The 20,330-nt window shown below is 34.5% G+C and overlaps 1 protein-coding gene across 2 annotated transcripts in view; it reads left to right on the top strand.

The window, feature by feature from the left end:
• Nucleotides 1–1,795: 1,795 nt before the first annotated feature.
• The window catches only part of LOC128548325 (uncharacterized), a 79,361-nt gene continuing 60,826 nt past the window's right edge, over nucleotides 1,796–20,330 (top strand). The window contains exon 1 of one of the 2 annotated variants that reach the window (XM_053522833.1): nucleotides 1,796–1,934. In XM_053522833.1, the coding sequence (XP_053378808.1) occupies nucleotides 1,903–1,934 (32 nt within the window). In that variant the 5' untranslated portion in view covers nucleotides 1,796–1,902. Of the gene's footprint in view, nucleotides 1,935–11,309; nucleotides 11,445–20,330 lie in introns of those variants that run through there. The other variant, XM_053522831.1, reaches the window with a different exon arrangement.

Raw genomic sequence — 20,330 nt, 5'->3', positions numbered from 1 at the left:
TTAATCCTTCTAAATCTGAAACTTTGTTGATATCAAGAAAACGAAATGGCCAACCATACCCTCGAAGTAACTGAACACAAACATCTGGGTGTATTCTTGTCAAGTGATTGCTCCTGGCATCCTCAAATCAACTACATTTTAGAAAAGGCGTGGAAGAAAGTTAACATTATGCGCAAATTGAAATTCTCATTTGATATCTTTTATAAGACCTTTACTTGAATATGCTGATGTGGTGTGGAGCAACTGTACTAAATATGAACTGGGCCAACTTGATAAAATTCAAAATGAATGTGCACGCATTGCATCTGGTGCGACTAATCTCATCTCAATAAGAAAAGAGAAATACATGGGAAACTGTCTCAGAAAGACGCTATAAACATAGACTCATCTTGTCCTTCAAAATGAAGTCGAATTTGACCCCAACATATCTGTCTTCTCTTGTTCCTGACTCAGGTGACACACGTATAATCTAAGGAATTCAGACAACATCCACGGTATACCAGAAAGAACAACACTTTATTTTAATTCATTTTTGCCTTCAACTATACGTGATTTGAACCTGCTTAACTCTGATACTCGCAACTCTCAAACACTGTCTTCATTTAAACGAACTTTAAACTTAAACTAGCGACGTACACCAATGTACTATTACGCTCGGAACAGGAAGTCTCAGGTTCTCCTACACGTCTCCGTACTAAATGCAGTGCACTGAATTATCACTTGTTCCTTAGGAATATTTCTCCTTCACCATTATGCGGCATTGCCAATATGTTAAAATTGAAACTAATTATCATTTTTTCTTTGAATGCACACTCTACAATGATTGTCGGAACGATTTTCTAAAGAATCTGCGGAATTTTGATATTGTCTTGGATACTGTTTATATTGGTAACCCAGAAGTTTCTGATTACGATAACATAACTATATTCTTCTAGTGCAGTCCTTCATATCGGACTGCAAGAGATTTTTCAAATGACCCCTTCTTTTAAGACAAACTTCAACACTACTATCCTTATATTAAAGACTATCATGCAAGAAGTATCATTATTCGCATTGTTTGACATAGGTGGATGCAAGTTGGACTGAACTTTCATACGTCTAGAAGGAAGCCGTCTGGTCTTGGCTCCCGACCTCGTCATATATTTGAACGACGTCTAGACACTGTAAATCTTTCTCTTGCAAGGGGGAAAATAAACATTAAAATAAATAAAAAAGGTTATAGATAATAGAGAATACAAGCCGTTCAAAAACAGATTTTCGTTAGGTTACGGTAAAATAATTTAATCCTTCCATACTATTTTAAATTCAGTTCAAACCAATTTCTTTTCGAGACGACTCAAAACACATAAACTGCATAAACAAAATAATTCAAATGCGACCCCTCTTATCCGAATGCCAAAGAGTAAAATATTCCTTCCATAATATGTTAAATTAAATTAACAATTTTCGTTCCGAAACGACTCAAAACAGATGAACTGCATAAACAAAACAATTTTTTTAAATGTATTGTCTCTTAAACTGTTGGTAAAAGATAGAATCAAGAACATAAATTGACGTAGATCTTATCTTCCTAAAACATTATATTTTCAACATTTTATTTGCCTCATGCAGTTCTTACTTTACACCACCTGTTGGGCTTATTAATATAAATATAACGGCTAACAAAATGAGTACGACATTAAACTCAAACTGTATCTAAAATTAGGCCTAAGTGTACCTATCCGTAACAATACAAAAAAAAATCGTTATTATTTGAACTTCAGTTGGTTTTGTGATCATGTTACCATATTGAATGACTGAAATGCATTTGGATTTTGCACAATGAAGTAACATTTGAACATTTAATACTATGTTGCCACTCTGTACAGTATATTAGATTGTATTCTATCTAGGATTAGGAAAATGGCTTTTAAACATTTTAGACTTGGGGAAAGGTAACAGTTTTAATTTTCAGTATGTCTATGTTTAATTCATTTTAACCGTACAAAGGAAACGACATGACATGGTATAGAATATGACATAGTAACAAATTTGCACATTTAAGCAGATTTTTTTTAAAGTTTTTAGAAGCAAATTTCAAATAAAATTGTTAAATAGTTTCAGCTAAGGTCAATACTTTGAAGTTAAATGTACATATAATCATATTTTTGTAATGCCCTATATTACATACAAGGTCGGCGGTACTTTACCTTTAATTATGGAACGCCATCGCTGTCTTCTGGTGTTGATATAGCATTTTATACTGTACTTACTCCGGTTATGCCATATATAAGTTATATATATATATATATGCATATAATAACCATGTATGCGATGTTCATTTATGTATTTGCGGTCATTTTAACTATGTATACTATCAATTTCCCCCTGTATACGTGGTGCTTTTAACTATGCTTACATTTGCGCTTGTGGTCTGTATATGTGGTGCACTGCATGTTGTGCTTTTAATTATTTTGTATGCATCGATTTTAGCTGTACATTGTATATGATTTGTAGTGCTTCTGACAACTTTACAAGTGACTTTTTAACCTTTTTTGTGGCGTTTGTATTTTATGTGCCGTCCTTGTATATATGTACGGTACCTGCAACTATATATGAGGCACCTGCAACTGCATGTGAATTTCTGGTAAATTTACATGCGAGGATTTCAACTGCATATGCAGTGCTTTTAACTTCATATAAATGGTGGCGCAATGTATTGTATATACTGTGTTTCAACTGTGTATACCTGTATTGTTCTTTTAATTGTACACAGTATATGTTGTGTCTTTATATAAAGTACGTTTTATTTTGAGTTTGGAATGATTAAGAAAGTTAACGAATGGTGTCGCAAAAAAGGACACAGGATGTTTTTCAAGTGCATTCTCCCTCTTCTACTCCGGTTCACACTTCATTTCTCTTAGCACCTTGAAAATTATATATTTGCATTCATATATATGTTTTGTACTTTAATTTTCGTAAGAGGTCGCTTATCTGACATGTTTTTGAATTTACGATTCTAACGGAAAGCAGTACATTTATTTTTTAAGCTAACTAATATAGGCCTAACTATAGTAAAGGAATCGGAGTTGGAGCCATCCAGTATCGTCGCGAATGGCGGACAGGTTTTTTAAAACTAATTTTTCACTTGGCATGGCCGCAGAGGTCTAAATTAAAACTGGTTTCTGTTTAAATTTCATTTTGGATGTATTTTTGACAGTTTTATAGGAAAAAAGAAAATGAGGTTGTATTTGGTGAAGTGAACTCAATTTTAGTATGAGTAGTACTTCCAGGTCACAGCAGTGTGATTCTGATGTGATTTTACAGTAAGCAAATTTGACAAGAGAAATCTTTTTAGAAGATAAATTACCCCTACTTTTCTCTTCATTCTATGCCAGTTTTATCAGAACTCTTTAAAATGAGGTAAAGATTTGTTCTCTGAAATGGGTCTACATAGCTATGTTTGGTAGCTCTTAAAATGTCAGTTTTATGTAGATATTAGGAATACTATATGCGTGTGTGACCTACAGGCCTGAATGCTGTTTTTGTCCGGTTAGAAGAGCAACAACCAAAAAACTAGAAATTGTGCGCATTGCATTTTTCGGTCATGATATCACAGCTGTACAAGTGATATAAAAATTTGCAAAACACACACACACACACACACACACACACACACACACACAAACACTGTTGCAAAATTGTCTTGTTTGTATCGTGCTTGATAAAAAAAAACATTGTAAAGTGTATGTGAAATAAAATATGGTCTACGAATTTATATACGACTTGTGTTCAAACCCTTGTATTAGTATCAACAGCAATATGACATCAAATGATATAATCACATATTTTCCATATACACAAACGCAGTAGAAAACTGTTTGATGCAACTGCACAGGTATTTAACGGCTTCGAAAAAAATTTCGTCCACAGCAACAGTGGCATTTCTCTTTTGTAACGTTCAATTTGGGAAATTCAAAACGCCAAAGAAACTGTGTGAGAAGCTCAGACCCACACATTGTGCAGCAGCTGACCTCTCCTTGGCTTCTTTTTTTTTTTCATACCGATATTGCTCATTGCAGAGCTGGAGCGGTCTTCTGCGCATGTCCGGAAGTGATTATCAGTTGGAGCGCACGGCAAAAATACGCAAATTATTGCGTGTCCGTACGCATCTAGTGTATAATATGTATAATATACTGACTAAATGTATACAGAATATATACATTCAAGAAACTTTTCGTTCAAACTGCTTGAATCCGGTTTATACCGGAGTCTGTAATTTATACAGGCGCTCCTGGTCTGCAGTGAGTCACACCCAAACTATACACTATATCGTAATAAAAACAGTTCAGTGTTATTTCAGAATTATAATTTCAGAAGAAGAGCATTAAAGTACCATATTGCCTGTTACCACACTTTTTTGGTATGAGCATAAAGTATTATATATTAGGTTCTATTTAACTTTTATTTAAGAATTTTTCTTTGTTTGTTTGTTTTGGGTTTAACGCCGTTTTTCAACAGTATTTCAGACATGTAACGACGGGCAGTTAACCTAACCAGGGTTCCTGGATTCTGTACCAGTACAAACCTGTTCTCCGCAAGTAACTGCCAATTTCCCCACATGAATTATCAGAAGTGGAGGACGAATGATTTCAGACACAATCATTTATAGCAAAAGAGTGCTTTAACACTATTTATGCACGATGGGTGGTTATACGTCGGGCGTAATAATTTCACGAGGGCGCAGCCCGAGTGATCTTATTTGTACGACTATTACCACCCGAGTGTATAATAGTGTTAAAACACGGTTGTGCTATAAATTATTTCGATTCTAATATGCCCTTAATCTAAAACAGTAGATAAAATATAGAAGCGCTCTTTTTGGTCGCAACAAAAACTTTGACGTCACCGCACGTTAACGTGACGTCATTAACCGAGACAAACATATTAGAATTTTTGATTAATTTCGTTTGAATATAAGAAAGTATTTATGATAATTAATTGAATACAATGTTTTTATTACTTCCCTTTATGGTGCAAATTGAAAGAGGTGTCTTTTTAATCATGTAATTATACATGTTCTCTATTAGGACGACTGCTTTAAATGTCCTTGATAAAAAAATTAAAAGCCTCGTAGGTTATTAACTACAACTTCCTGCAAGCATAGATCTAGATAGAATTCCATATAAAATTTGGTTAAGAATGCGGATCTTAGACGGCTTTGCACTGACAGGAAATCAGTTCTGCTGAGAATTCTAAGAGCTAAATAATGCCGTGTGATATAACCTAAGATTAAAAATTATACATTTATCTCCCTTCTAGTATTTTTATCGATATACTGACAGCCAGCTTATGACTTCTGATGTGTTTGTTTTTAGAATTGAACATTTGTCACACAGATTTCACTTTAGAGGGTACACATAAACTAATATCTCTTACCTGTACAACGTTGCCTTTACAAGAAATCTATAAGAAAAAGAGAACACAATCAAACAAAAAATAACTAAATGAAATAAAACTAAAAATAAATAGCAGTTTGACAGTTTGAGTGCTTATGAAAGGTTTTGGGGGTGAAGAAACTCGTAACACTCAGCATAAAATCAGTTATGAGTTTATGAAAGGGCAGATAATTTAGGACCGCCACATGCTTTTGGTAAAGTATAAAAACATAACCAAGCAAGACAACTTGCAGTCAGCCTGCATCTGTTCAGGAGAGGTAATTAAAAGTGATACATCCCAAACGATCCCCTAGCACCGCCTTTAAGTGATAGTCTATTACAAAAGAACATTGAAATGGACCCTATGATTACAGAGCGGACGCGGTAGTCCCGTGTTAACACTGTCTGACTACGAAACCAGGGGTCGTGCGTTCGAGCCCCCGCTCCTCAAACTAAAATTACTAACATTGCGATAAGAGTCCCGTGTATGGGTGCTTTACACCCGGCAAATCTAAGAACCAGGAAAGCTTCTGTGATTGTAGCATCTTCTGTATGTTGCACTATCCTCCCAAAAACAGTACTAACAGTCTTCTTGAAAGTCACCCATATGGGTTACCGGTGGCGACTATAAAAATTATATACAAACAGACATCTATGATTACAAAGGACCCAAAGTAATAACGTTTAGACTGTGTACGGGGCGAGAACCATAAGCCTTGCATTAAGTTGGATGTAACGATGGGGATGGCGATAGGGGATATCACTTATGACATTCCTAAGGATATGGCAATTTTGTATAACATACTATTAGTTCGCAGAGGAGATGAACTGCTTTCGGTTTAAATGCATCGGTGTATTTGTTTGTTTTCAATGTCAGTCATAGTCGCCACCGGAAATCCATATTGGTAACTCCTCCAGAAGACTGTATGTAATGTTAGTGGCAAGAGAGTGCAAAAAACAGACGCTCCAAATCCAAAATCTGTATTGTTTCTTTAACATGCCATGTATAAAACACCTAATTTTAGCTGGAGGAATGGGGGCTCGTATTCATGACCTCTAGTTTCTAAGTAAGACATTGTTACCACGAGACCATCGTGTCCGCTTTAAATACATCTGTTTATAAAGAAGCTATAAATTAAATTACATAACTGAACTAATATTTAATTGTTACTGCTTCAAGGTAAATAATACAGATACGTTTATAAATGGATGTGGCCACGAGTTATGCCAACATAGCGAAACGGCTCCCCTCTATAGATGAACTGAAAGTACTCTAGAAAGAAACCCTCACTTGGTAAAATATTCTATTTCGTTTATTTACGGAAATCCCGTTTGCACCGTCACGTAATGAATTAAGACGTGAGATGAAATGATCATTATCAAAAGGTCACTGGATCAGGGTTCATGTCATGTATCGCCAACATTGCTTGAATACTAATGTCTGTCATAGTCAAGTGTTGTATATACTACTATATGAAGAAAAATGCAAAGTCGGCCCACTGAAGGCATTTGAAAAAAAATCAAACAAAAAAAAAACGGTCCTCTATTAACATTAACTGCTGTAAGCATTTTAGGCCACCTCTGCCTCACACCTCACCCCGGGTTCCTCCCAAACAAGAGTTTTCCCCAAAAGGCGACAACTCCTCTACAACGGCCACCTGGTCCGGGCCAAAACTAAAGGTCTTGGGCGGAGCTGGGGATTAACGTCTGTGTTATTTAATAATCATGATTGTAATTAATCTACAATATACATGGATGAATACATAGACTGATGTCTGACCTTTCCTGTTTTGACTGATTTTCCTCGCCACACTTTAGTTTTAGTCCAAATCTTCTCTTGGGAGCTAGAAAATTCGCTTCTAGCACACATCAACTTAGAAACTGTTCAATCTGATCACCTCGGCCTTTATGCTACGCGTATTTACCAGAGAATAGGGAAATGCCCGATGTTGCACGATTGAGAAATTGTTGTTGTTGTTGTTGTTGTTTTTTATTTACTTATTTATTTATTTTTACTTCAGTTATCGTTAAATAACTCATTCAATATAAATGCGTATAAAAGACATTTACTCATTTTATTCAGAAAACAAGCCCGGGCCACAATTCAAAACCATTCCTTGCCAGTTAGAAAAGCGCGGGAGTTTCTACTTTCCTTTTCTTTAGATGCAATCAGGGGATGTAATTACATTATAGTTCAGGCTTAATCTCAGAGTTACAATGCACTAAAACATAAATTGATTTTGCTTTTGAGAGTTCAATTTATAGACTCGTCTGTCTATTATAGAAATCTGCCTTGTTTAGATTATTCACACTCCCTGTCTAAATAAAATGGTGTTTCTAACTGGTGGTTGCATGGAGGCTTGTCACATAATCGGTTGAGGCTCAGTTCTCTATCAATTTATCTTTTTATGCACGTTTTAGGTGTGACAAAATTGGTTCGTTCTTTCATTCAAATATTTTCCATTTTCTTATAATGTATAACAAATTTCATCTTAACACAAAATACCGTGCATAATTCTTTATTATCAGTAAGTTTCGACAGCTGATTCGCGTCTGCAGTACAATTTATCTAGCCAAGAATTTCACAGAATTATAACTTATTTCATTTGCTCATGCATGCATCACATCGATTGAGCATTATATAATATGTTTTGTACATACTTGGAAAAAAAAAATATACAACACGATAGACTTCCGTATAATTCCGTTTGATCTGTTATGGATTTACATAACGCTGTGTTTAAAGATGAACATTTATATAGATTAAGCATTTAACTGTTGTAACTGTTGGCAATAGCAGCACTTCACTTCATGTAGTACAAGCATTAAACTGTTGTAACTGCTGGCAGTAGCAGCACTTCGCTTCTGGTAGTACAAGCATTTAACTGTTGTAACTGCTGGCAATAGCAGCGGATAGCTGTTGTAACTGCTGGCAGTAGCAGCACTTCGCTTCTGGTAGTGCAAGCATTCAACTGTTGTAACTGCTGGCAATAGCAGCGGTTAGCTGTTGTAACTGCTGGCAGTAGCAACACTTCGCTTCTGTTAGTACAAGCATTCAACTGTTGTAACTGCTGGCAGTAGCAGCACTTCGCTTCTGGTAGTACAAGCATTTAACTGTTGTAACTGCGGGCAATAGCAGCGGTAAGCTGTTGTAACTGCTGGCAGTAGCAACACTTCGCCTCTGTAAGTACAAGCATTCAACTGTTGTAACTACTGGCAGTAGCAGCACTTCACTTCTGGTACTACAAGCATTTAACTGTTGTAACTGCTGGCAGTAGCAGCTGTAAGCTGTTGTAACTGCTGGCAGTAGCAACACTTCGCTTCTGTTAGTACAAGCATTCAACTGTTGTAACTGCTGGCAATAGCAGCACTTCACTTCTGGTACTACAAGCATTTAACTGTTGTAACTGCTGGCAGTAGCAGCGGTTAGCTGTTGTAACTGCTTGCAGTAGCAACATTTCGCTTCTGGTAGTACAAACATTTAACTGTTGTAACTGCTGGCAGTAGCAGCGGTTAGCTGTTGTAACTGCTGGCAGTAGCAGCACATCGCTTCTGGTAGTACAAGCATTTAACTGTTGTAACTGCTGGCAGTAGCAGCACTTCGCTTCTGGTAGTACAAGCATTTAACTGTTGTAACTGCTGGCAGTAGCAGCACTTCGCTTCTGGTAGTACAAGCATTTAACTGTTGTAACTGCTGGCAGTAGCAGCACTTCGCTTCTGGTAGTACAAGCATTTAACTGTTGTAACTGCTGGCAGTAGCAGCACTTCGCTTCTGGTAGTACAAGCATTTAACTGATGTAACTGCTGGCAGTAGCAGCACTTCGCTTATGGTAGTACAAGCATTTAACTGATGTAACTGCTGGCAGTAGCAGCGGTTAGCTGTTGTAACTGCTGGCAGTTAACTGCTGCTACAGCTGCTACTGCTGTACTGCCAAGTTCACGCCGATTTCAAACTTAAACACAATTTTTATAGAACTTACTGACACTGATAAAGTTGGATATTGGTCTCAAACACATCCATTGTATTGTGTCAAAACCTGTCTTAATATCTTAGACAGAAGAAAAATAGTACGGTATGATTGAACTTAAAGAAATGATGCATTTGGTCCTTGGAAACAGTTAATACTTTTTCACATTTAATATCTTAGATCACGGAAAATTATTTGCATTTTAAGCTCGTCTGATTTTTGAAAAATCTACGAGGTATTGTCGTCAATTGTTATTTTTTTATGTTTAGGTCCATCTTTTCTCAAAACTATAAATAGGTAAGAGCGTTTGTCTACGGATCGCGGGGTCGTGAGTTCGATCCTCGGGCGGGGCGTATGTTCTCCGTGACTATTTGATAAACGACATTGTGTCTGAAATCATTAGTCCTCCACCTCTGATTCATGTGGGGAAGTTGGCAGTTGCTTGCGGAGAACAGGTTTGTACTGGTACAGAATCCAGGAACACTGGTTAGGTTAACTGCCCGCCGTTACATGACTGAAATACTGTTGAAAAACGGCGTTAAACCCAAAACAAACAAAACTATAAAACTATAGATACTACAGCTTTGAAACGTGGCACATTTGTTTTTCATCTTATCATCATGAGGTGACTTAATAGCTTTTGTTGTTGTTGTTTTTTTATTTTACGTTGTTTTTTTTTTTTTTTTTTTTTTTTAAATTTTATTTTGTTTTGTTTAGGTCAACTTTTTCGCAATAGCTATAAGAGCTACGGCTTTGAGACTTTGCACACTTATTTGTCATCATTAGGTGACTATGTAGGCCAAAACCCATAACTCTAACCTGCATTTTGACAAAATTATGGTCCTTTTTGTACTTAGAAATTCTGAAGTAGTACTTTTTCAGACGAGCGGTGGCGCTGGTAGGCGGGGCTCTAGTTTATTTTTGCTCTAATTCAATTCTCACTCAGTATCTCAACTTAAGTAAATACGCTGCTTCATCAAAAATTTCAGTGCAGTTTACTTCACTCACTTGATGTAACAGTTCCACTAAATAACTCACGTTCTCACTACATTCCAGTACATCCGGTGATACTACATACTACGTACTTCAATTCACTCCACTCCATTGGATGTCAGGGTTACGTAAAAAGAATTTGTCACTAATTCCATTTGCCAAATAGTATCTCTTTATCATATTAAGAATTTAAGCATGGTATACTTAGTGGATAATCTGTTTTTTGTGATAAGATCCTAGAATTTAAAATTTAAAGAATACACATGTATATATGTTTTAGGCATTTAGGGATCAGTTTGTTTGTCCCTAATACACTGATAAGTCTGTCTGTTTCCAAGGGCTAAAGGCATGTGTGTGTGTGTGTGTGTGTGTGTGTGTGTGTGTGTGTGTGTGAAATCTGTAATATCTACATATTGTTCTTTTTAGTAGATGGAGATTTTACTTTGAATAGTATAAAATCCTTTTAAAAATTTTAGTAATAGAATATTAATATGAAAGTATCTAAAATTTAATTCGGTAATACATATTTGTTCACCTAGTCTCTCATTATCTTTTATATGTAAATGTAACTGTATAATATTTGCATTCATACAGAGTGAGACATATCTTATCTTATCTTATCTTTGCCAACTATAATATGAGCCGCGCCATAAGAAAACCAACATCGTGCATATGCGACAAGCATGGATCCAGACCAGCCTACGCATCCGCGAAGTCTGGTCAGAATCCAGCCCATTGCAATTAGAGAAATTGTTACCGAACAGGATGGATCCTGACCAGACTGCGCGGATGCGCAGGCGTGTCTGGATCCATATTGGTCGCGAATGCACTATGTTGGTTTTTTCATTGCGCAACTCATATACTCATAGTAATACCAGTTTATACATATACGTGTGTTTTTGTTAATTTCATCCTATCTGTTATGCTAATATGTGACAGCTACATATAACATATTCATTTTTATTACAAAAATTTGCCTTTTTGGACGCAGCAATATTGTACGAGTGTGTTTCTTTGATAGGATTAGAAAAAACATGACATTCAAAAGTTATAAAGTTAGAGAAAGGTAACAATATTTCATTTCATTTTAACTCTTTTGTAGCTTATTTCCTTACTAATTATCATAAGAACATACTATCATAACAAGATGTTATGGCTTGGTAAATAATCTTGACATAGTACTACATGCACTTTTAAATAGGATAAAAATTAAGACATGTACATTTAATTAGGATATAAAATGTGTAATTTTCATAGATATGTTTCGAGGAAATGTTTTGTACGGTCTTACACTTGACTTAATTGAATGATATTGATATGATGCGCGCTAAATTAACTATGAGCAGAACGAAACAAATTAAACTTATATTTCACATAAAATTACTATTTTTAATACTTTTGGAGATTAAAGGTGGTAAATCAGATTTTGACCAAGCAATGAATTTGACCAAAAGTTTCACAATGATCATTTACGCTTATTTGTGTTCACAGGAATGTTTCGATTTTCTTTGGAAGTACTTTAAAATATGACGAGTAGACTGGTTCCTTATTCCTTTTTCGAACAAGGAATAGGGAACAAGTTCCTTATTCCTTATTCGGAGAACACTATGTAAAAGCAGTGAAAAAATACTCCTTACTCGGTTCAGCAGCATAAAACGAACATGCTAGATCATAGCACAAGTGATTAAGGTGAGAAACCGAACAAGGAATAAGGAACTGGTTCCCTATTCCTTTTTCAAAATTCGAATAAGGAATAGAACGTAGAAAATGAAAATACGTCAAACATAACAATATCTTTCCAAAAAGTGTATGTACATTCTCGTCATAAAATGTTTCAATGGTGTAAGTGGTATTTTCCACAAAATTAGAAAAAGTATGACTGAAGATAGAGGTGCAAAGTTCGAATCAGGAACTGCACTTTTCGGAGACAAAATGGTACAAGCAGTGAGAAAATAATACGTAATCGCGGTTAAAAACGTTTCACAGCATAATATAAAAATATTAGACCAAAAGAGTAGTGAGTAAGATCTAAAAAACGAATAAGGAATAAGGAACTGGTTCCCTATTCCTTTTTCAAAAGTCGAATAAGGAATAGAACATAGAAAAATTAGAATATTTAAATCACAATAATATCATTTCCTAAAGTGTATATACATTGTCGTCATGAACTGTTTTAAAGATATAAGTGTTATTTTCAACCGATATGAGAGAGTATGACTCAAAACAGAGGTACAAAGTTCGAATAAGGAACTGGACTTTTCGGAGACAAAATGGTACAAGCAAGGAGAAAATAATACTTATTCACGGTTTAAAACTATCCACAGTATATAATGGACACGTTAGATGAAATAAGTAGCGAGTAAGATCGAAACAACGAATAAGGAATAAGAAACTGGTTCCCTATTCCTTTTTCAAAAGTTGAATAAGGAACAGATCATAGAAAAAAATGAAACTATTTAATCACAATCATATATTTTCCAGAAGTGTATATACATTGTCGTCATGAACTGTTTTAAAGATATAAGTGTTATTTTCAACCAGTATGAGAGAGTATGACTTAAAACAGAACTACAAAGTTCGAATAAGGAACTATAGTTTCGACATGGTTTAAGCAAGGAAAAAAATCCTTATTCGTGGTTAATAACTATCCGCAGTATAAAATTAACAGGTTAGATGAAAACAGTAGTGAGTAAGATCGAAAAAAAAAACGAATAAGGAATAAGGAACTGGTTCCCTATTCCTTTTTCAAAAGTCGAATAAGGAATAGAACATAGAAAAATGAAAATATTTAAATCACAATAATATCGTTTCAAAAGGTGTATATACATTGTCATCATGAACTGTTTTAAAGATATAAGTGGTATTTTCAACAAGTATGACTTAAAACAGAGGTACAAATTTGGAATAAAGAACTGGACTTTTCAGAGACGACATGGTTTAAGCAAGGAGAAAATAATCCTTATTCGTGGTTAATAACTATCCGCAGTACAAAATGAACACGTTAGATAAAAACAGTAGTGAGTTAGATCGAAAAAACGAATAAGGAATAAGGAACTGATTCCCTATTCCTCTTTCAAAATTCGAATAAGGAATAGAACATAGAAAAATGAAAATATTTAAATCACAATAATATCTTTTCAGAACGTGTATATACATTGTCATCATGAACTGTTTTAAAGATATAAGTGTTATTTTCAACCGGTCAGAGAGAGTATGACTCAAAACAGAGGTACAAAGTTCGAATAAGGAACAGGACTTTCCGGAGACAAAATGGTACAAGCAATGAGAAAGTAATCCTTGATCGCGGTTGAAAACGTTCCATAGCATAGCATAAACACGTTAAATAAAAACAAAGTGAGTAAGGTCGAAAAAAAACGAAAAAGGAATAAGGAACTGGTTCCCTATTCCTTTTCAACAAGTCGAATAAGGAATAGAACACAGAAAATGAAAATATTTTAATCGCAATAAAAAATTTTCAAAAAGTGTATATACATTACCTTCCTGAACTGTTTTAAGGATATAATCAGTGTTTTTCACGGATATAAAAGAGTATTACTTATAATAGCGTATCAAAGTTCGGATAAGGAACTGCACTTGTCCGATCGATACGGTACATATAATGAAAAAAAATCCTTACTCGAGGTTTAAAACGTTCTTGGGCATGAACTGAACACGTTACAAAATAGCACGAGTAAGTAAGATCGATGAACCGAATAAGGAATAAGGAACTGGTTCCCAATTCCTTTTTCAAAGTCGAATAAGGGATAGAACATAGAAAATGAAAAAAAATCAAAATAACATCTTTTCAAAGTGTATATACATCATCTTCCTGAACTGTTTTAAGGATATAATGAGTATTTTTCACGGATATGAGAGAGTAGGACTTATAAGAGGGTATCAAAGTTCGAATAAGGAACTGCACTTTTCCAAGTCGAGATGGTACACGAAATGAGAAAATAATCCTTACTCGCGGTTTAAGACGTTCCTGGGCATGAACTGAACACATTACAATATAGCACGAGTAAGTAAGTGTTATGATCCAACGTGTTCATTTTATACAGCGGAACGTTTGTTACTGCGATTAAAGATTATTATCGCACTGTTTCTACCATTTCGTCTCAGGCAGATAGGGAACCAGTTCCTTATTCCTTATCCGGTTTCTCGATCTTGTTCACTCGTCCTATGATCTAGCGTTTTCTTTCTATGCTGTTGAACCGAGTAAGGATTATTTTCTCACTGCTTTTACCATGACGTCTCCCAACAGTCCAGTTCCTTATTCGAACTCTGTACCACATTTTGAGTCATTTTGTCTTATATCCGAGGAAAATACCACTTATATCCTTAAAACATTTTATGACGACAAATGTATATACAATTTTTAAAAAGATTGTATTGCGATTAAAGTATTTTCATTTTCTGTGTCCTATTTGAAAAAGGAATGGAGAAGCAGTTCCTTATTCCTTATTCGGTTTTTCGATCTGTCTTACCCGTGTTACGATCTAACGTGCTTATCTTATGCTGTGGAACGTTTTCAAGCGCGAGTAAGGATAATCATCTCACTGCTTGTACCTTGTCTTCTCCTGTAAGTCCAGTTCCTTATTCGAATTTTGTACCTCTATTTTTAGTCATACTTTCTCATGTCCGTGGACAATACCGATTTTATCCTAAAAAGTTTATGACGACAGTGTATACACACATTTTAAAAAGATTTTATTGAGATTAAAGTTATTTCATTTTCTATGTTCTATTCCTTATTCGATTTTTGAAAAAGGAATAGGGAACCAGTTCCTTATTCCTTATTCAGTTTTTCGATCTTACTTACTTCTGTTTTGATCTAACGTTTTATCTTATACAGTGAAACGTTTTTAAACGCGATTAAGGATTTTTTTCTCACTACTAGTACCATGTCGTCTCCAAAAAGTCCAGTTCCTTATTCGAACTTTGTACCTCTATTTTAAGTCATACTCTCTCATATCCCTGGAAAATACCACCCATATCCTTAAAACAGTTTATGACGACAATGTATATACACTTTTGGAAAAGATTTTATTGCGATTAAAGTATTTTCATTTTCTATGTTCTGTTCCTTATTCGACTTTGAAAAAGGAATAGGGAACCAGTTCCTTATTCCTTATTTAGTTTTTCGATCTTACTTACTCGTGTTGTAATGCAACGTTTTCTTTTCATGTCCATGAGCGTTTTAAACCGCGAGTAAGGCTTATTTTCTCATTGCTTGTACCAGCTCGAATTTGAAAAGTCCAGTTCCTAATTCGAACTTTGATACCTTATTTCAAGTTAACTCCCTCATATCCGTGAAAATATACTTATTACATTCTTAAAACTGTTCCAGAAAATCGTGTATAGACACTTTTTGAAAATATTTCATTGCGATTGAAATATTTTTATTATTTTTGTCTGTGTTCTATTCCTTATTCGACTTTTAAAAAAGGAATAGGGAACCAGTTCCTTATTCCTTATTCGGTTTCTAAACCTTACTTACTCGTGCTATAAGGTAACGTGTTTCTTTTCATGCACATGAGCGTTTTAAACCGCGATTAAGGATTATTTTCTCATTTCTTGTACCATCTCGACTTGAAAAAGTGCAGTTCCTTATTCGAACCTTGATACCCTCTTATAAGTCATACTCTCTCATATCCGTGAAAAATTGTGATTATATCCTTAAAACAGTTCAGGAAGATGATGCATATACACTTTTTGAAAAGATATTATTGTGATTCAATTTTTTTCATTTTCTATGTTCTGTTCCTTATTCGACTTTGAATAAGGAATAGGGAACCAGTTCCTTATTCCTTATTCGGATCATCGATCTTACTTACTCGTGCTAAAAGGTAACGTGTTTCTTTTCATGCACAAGACCGTTTTAAACCACATACTCTCTCACATCCGTGAAAAATACTGATTATATCCTTAAACAGTTCAGGAAGATAATGTATATACAATTTTGGAAAAGATATTATTGTGGTTTAAATATTTTCATTTTCTATGTTCTGTTCTTTATTCGACTTCGAAAAAGGAATAGGGAACCAGTTCCTTATTCCTTATTCGGTTCATCGATCTTACTTACTCGTGCTATATTGTAACGTATTCAGTTCATGCCCAGGAACGTTTTAAACCTCGAATAAGGATTATTTTTTCATTGTATGTACCGTATCGATCGGAAAAGTGCAGTTCCTTATTCGAACTTTGATACCCTCTTATAAGTCATACTCTCTCATATCTGTGAAAAATACTGATTATATCCTGAAAACAGTTAAGGAAAATAATGTATATACACTTTTTGAAAAGATATTATTGTGGTTTAAATATTTTCATTTTCTATATTCTGTCCCTTATTCGTCTTTGAAAAGGGAATAGGGAACCCGTTCCTTATTCCTTATTCGGTTCATCGATCTTACTTACTCGTGCTATATTGTAACTTGTTCAGTTCATGCCCAAGAACGTTTTAAACCGCGAGTAAGGATTATTTTTTCATTGTATGTACCATCTCGACTTGGAAAAGTGCAGTTCCTTATTCGAACTTTGATACCCTCTTATAAGTCATACTCTTTTATATCCGTGAAAAACACTGATTATATCCTTAAAACAGTTCAGGAAGATGATGTATATACACTTCTTGAAAAGATATTATTGTGTTTTAAATATTTTCATTTTCTAAGTTCTGTTCCTTATTCGACATTGAAAAAGGAATAGGGAACCAGTTCCTTATTCCTTATTCGGTTCATCGATCTTACTTACTCGTCCTATATTGTAACGTGTTCAGTTCATGCCCAGGAACGTCTTAAACCGCGAGTAAGGATTATTTTCTCATTTCGTGTGCCATCTCGACTTGGTAAAGTGCAGTTCCTTATTCGAACTTTGATGCCCTCTTATAAGTCATACTCTCTCATATCCGTGAAAAAAATAATGATTATATCCTTAAAACAGTTCAGGAAGATGATGTATATACACTTTTTGAAAAGAAGTTATTGTGGTTTGAAGTTTTTCATTTTCTATGTTCTGTTCCTTATTCGACTTTGAAAAAGGAATAGGGAACCAGTTCCTTATTCCTTATTCGGTTCATCGATCTAAATTACTCGTGCTATATTGTAACGTGTTCAGTTCATGCCCAGGAACGTTTTAAACCGCGAGTAAGGCTTATTTTCTCACTGTACGTACCATGTCGTTTGGAAAAGTGCAGTTCCTTATTCGAACTTTGATACCCTATTATAAGTCATACTCTCTCATATCCATGAAAATACTGATTATATCCTTAAAACAGTTCAGGAAGGTGATGTTTATACACTTTTTGAAAAGATTTTATTGCGATTAAAATATTTTCATTTTCTGTGTTCTTTTCCTTATTCGACTTTTGAAAAAAGGAATAGGGAATCAGTTCCTTATTCCTTTTCCGTTTTTTCGACCTTACTCACTTTTTTTATTTAACGTGTTCATTATATACTGTGGATAGTTTTTAATCGTGAATAAGTATTATTTTCTCCTTGCTTGTACCATTTTGTCTCCGGAAAGTCCAGTTCCTTATTCGAACTTTGTACCTCTGTTTTGAGTTATACTCTCTCAGACCGGTTAAAAATAACACTTATATCTTTAAAACAGTTCATGATGACAATGTATATACACGTTCTGAAAAGATATTATTGTGATTTAAATATTTTTATTTCTCTATGTTCTATTCCTTATTCGACTTTTGAAAAAGGAATAGGGAACCAGTTCCTTATTCCTTATTCGTTTTTTCGATCTAACTCACTACTGTTTTTATCTAACGTGTTCATTTTATACTGCGGATAAGGATTATTTTCTCCTTGCTTAAACCATGTCGACTCTATAGTTCGGCCTTATTCGAACTTTGTACCTCTGTTTTGAGTCATACTCTCTCATACTGGTTGAAAATAACACTTATATCTTTAAAACAGTTCATGGCGACAATGTATATACACTTCTGGAAAATATATGATTGTGATTTAGATAATTTCATTTTTTCTATGATCTGTTCCTTATTCAACTTTTGAAAAAGGAATAGGGAACCAGTTCTTTATTCCTTATTCGTTGTTTCGATCTTACTCACTACTTATTTCATCTAACGTGTTGATTATATACTGTGGATAGTTTTTAACCGTAAATAAGTGTTATTTTCTCCTTGCTTGTACCATTTTGTCTCCGAAAAGTCCAGTTCCTTATTCGAACTTTGTACCTCTGTTTTGAGTCATACTCTCTCATATCGGTTTAAAATAACAGTTATATCTTTAAAACAGTTCATGACGACAATGTATATACACTTTAGGAAATAATATTATTGTGATTTAAGTATTTTAATTTTTCTATGTTCTATTCCTTATTCGACTTTTGAAAAAGGAATAGGGAACCAGTTCCTTATTCCTTATTCGTTTTTTTAGATCTTACTCACTACTCCTTTGGTCTAATGTGTTTATGTTATGCTGTGAAACGTTTTTAACCGCGATTAAGTATTATTTTCTCACTGCTTATACCATTTTGTCTCCGAAAAGTGCAGTTCCTGATTCGAACTTTGCACCTCTATCTTCAGTCATACTTTTTTTAATTTGTGGAAAACACCACTTACATCATTGAAACATTTTATGACGAGAATGTACATACACCTTTTGGAAAGATATTGTTATGATTGACGTATTTTCATTTTCTACGTTCTATTCCTTATTCGAATTTTGAAAAAGGAATAGGGAACCAGTTCCTTATTCCTTATTCGGTTTCTCACCTTAATCACTTGTGCTATGATCTAGCATGTTCGTTTTATGCTGCTGAACCGAGTAAGGAGTATTTTTTCACTGCTTTTACATAGTGTTCTCCGAATAAGGAATAAGGAACTAGCTCCCTATTCCTTATTCGAAAAAGGAATAAGGAATAAGGAACCAGCCTACTCGTCATCTTTAAAATCCTGGTTGCCCAACAAAAATAGAGTTATTTCAACATGTGTATAAATTCAATAAACATGCTTTGCCTCAAAAATGATTTGAATATGTATTGTAGTTTAGCACATTTTATCATTTTATTCAACTCGTTTAATAGATTCAATATTGAAAAGACACTCTTGTCATCGATTAACATTCGCAAACATTTATTTAGCCGAAATTAGTTAGAAATGCAAGATTCTGAACTTAATATTTCCTCTCTTTACTTATCTTGGTTGTGCAACCAGGGCAGTTTGAAAATCAATGAATTAGGAAGTTTCACCCTGTTTTTAAACTTACCTTATGGTCAAGATTATCAAAGTAGCTCAGCATCTATCAAATGTAAAATGTAAAGCTAGAAGTCAAATGAAATAGTTCACCTTTGAATACTTTTATGTTAAAGGGGAGTAATTATAAAATTTCACACAGGGGGGAAAAACACAACAACAATAAAAAAATAACAATACCCCCCCCCCCCCCCTGAAAAAAAATGTTTTTGTTCATTAAATAAATTTCGAACAAAATACACTAAAAATGAAAAATGTCATAAATGTTTCTTAAATGTGCTTGACCAACATAAAAATATAGCAAAAGCAGTGAATAATACGTATGAGTTTTTGAATTTTAACAAATGCACTTATGATGTATGTGGCATAAAATGCACTGACCGACATTTATTATTATATGCTTACAGCTTCTTTTTGTTGTTTGTTGAAGGTCAATCTGACTAAAGTACTTGATCTTCTTAACGAAGATCTGAGAACGACACATTCACATTCGTCTTCTGTATATTTTGGATTTCCAATATTGCTAATTTTATTTTCGCAAATCTATTTTTATTTGAACCAATCAGACAACTTGTTTGAATGTCAAAGAGTAAGAAAAATTTGCAGTCAATTCAGTACTCGAACCCGGGACCTCTCGCGTACAGAGCAAATGCCCTACCGACTGAGCTAATCGGCTATCTGATATCTTTCGATATAAAAATTGTAGATATCAAAAAACCAAGC

Source organism: Mercenaria mercenaria, chromosome 14 (genome assembly GCF_021730395.1).
Source record: "Mercenaria mercenaria strain notata chromosome 14, MADL_Memer_1, whole genome shotgun sequence".
NCBI lineage: Eukaryota > Metazoa > Mollusca > Bivalvia > Venerida > Veneridae > Mercenaria > Mercenaria mercenaria.
The sequence above is the reverse complement of the archived record's forward strand: the minus strand, read 5'-3'. Positions and strand labels throughout refer to the sequence as shown.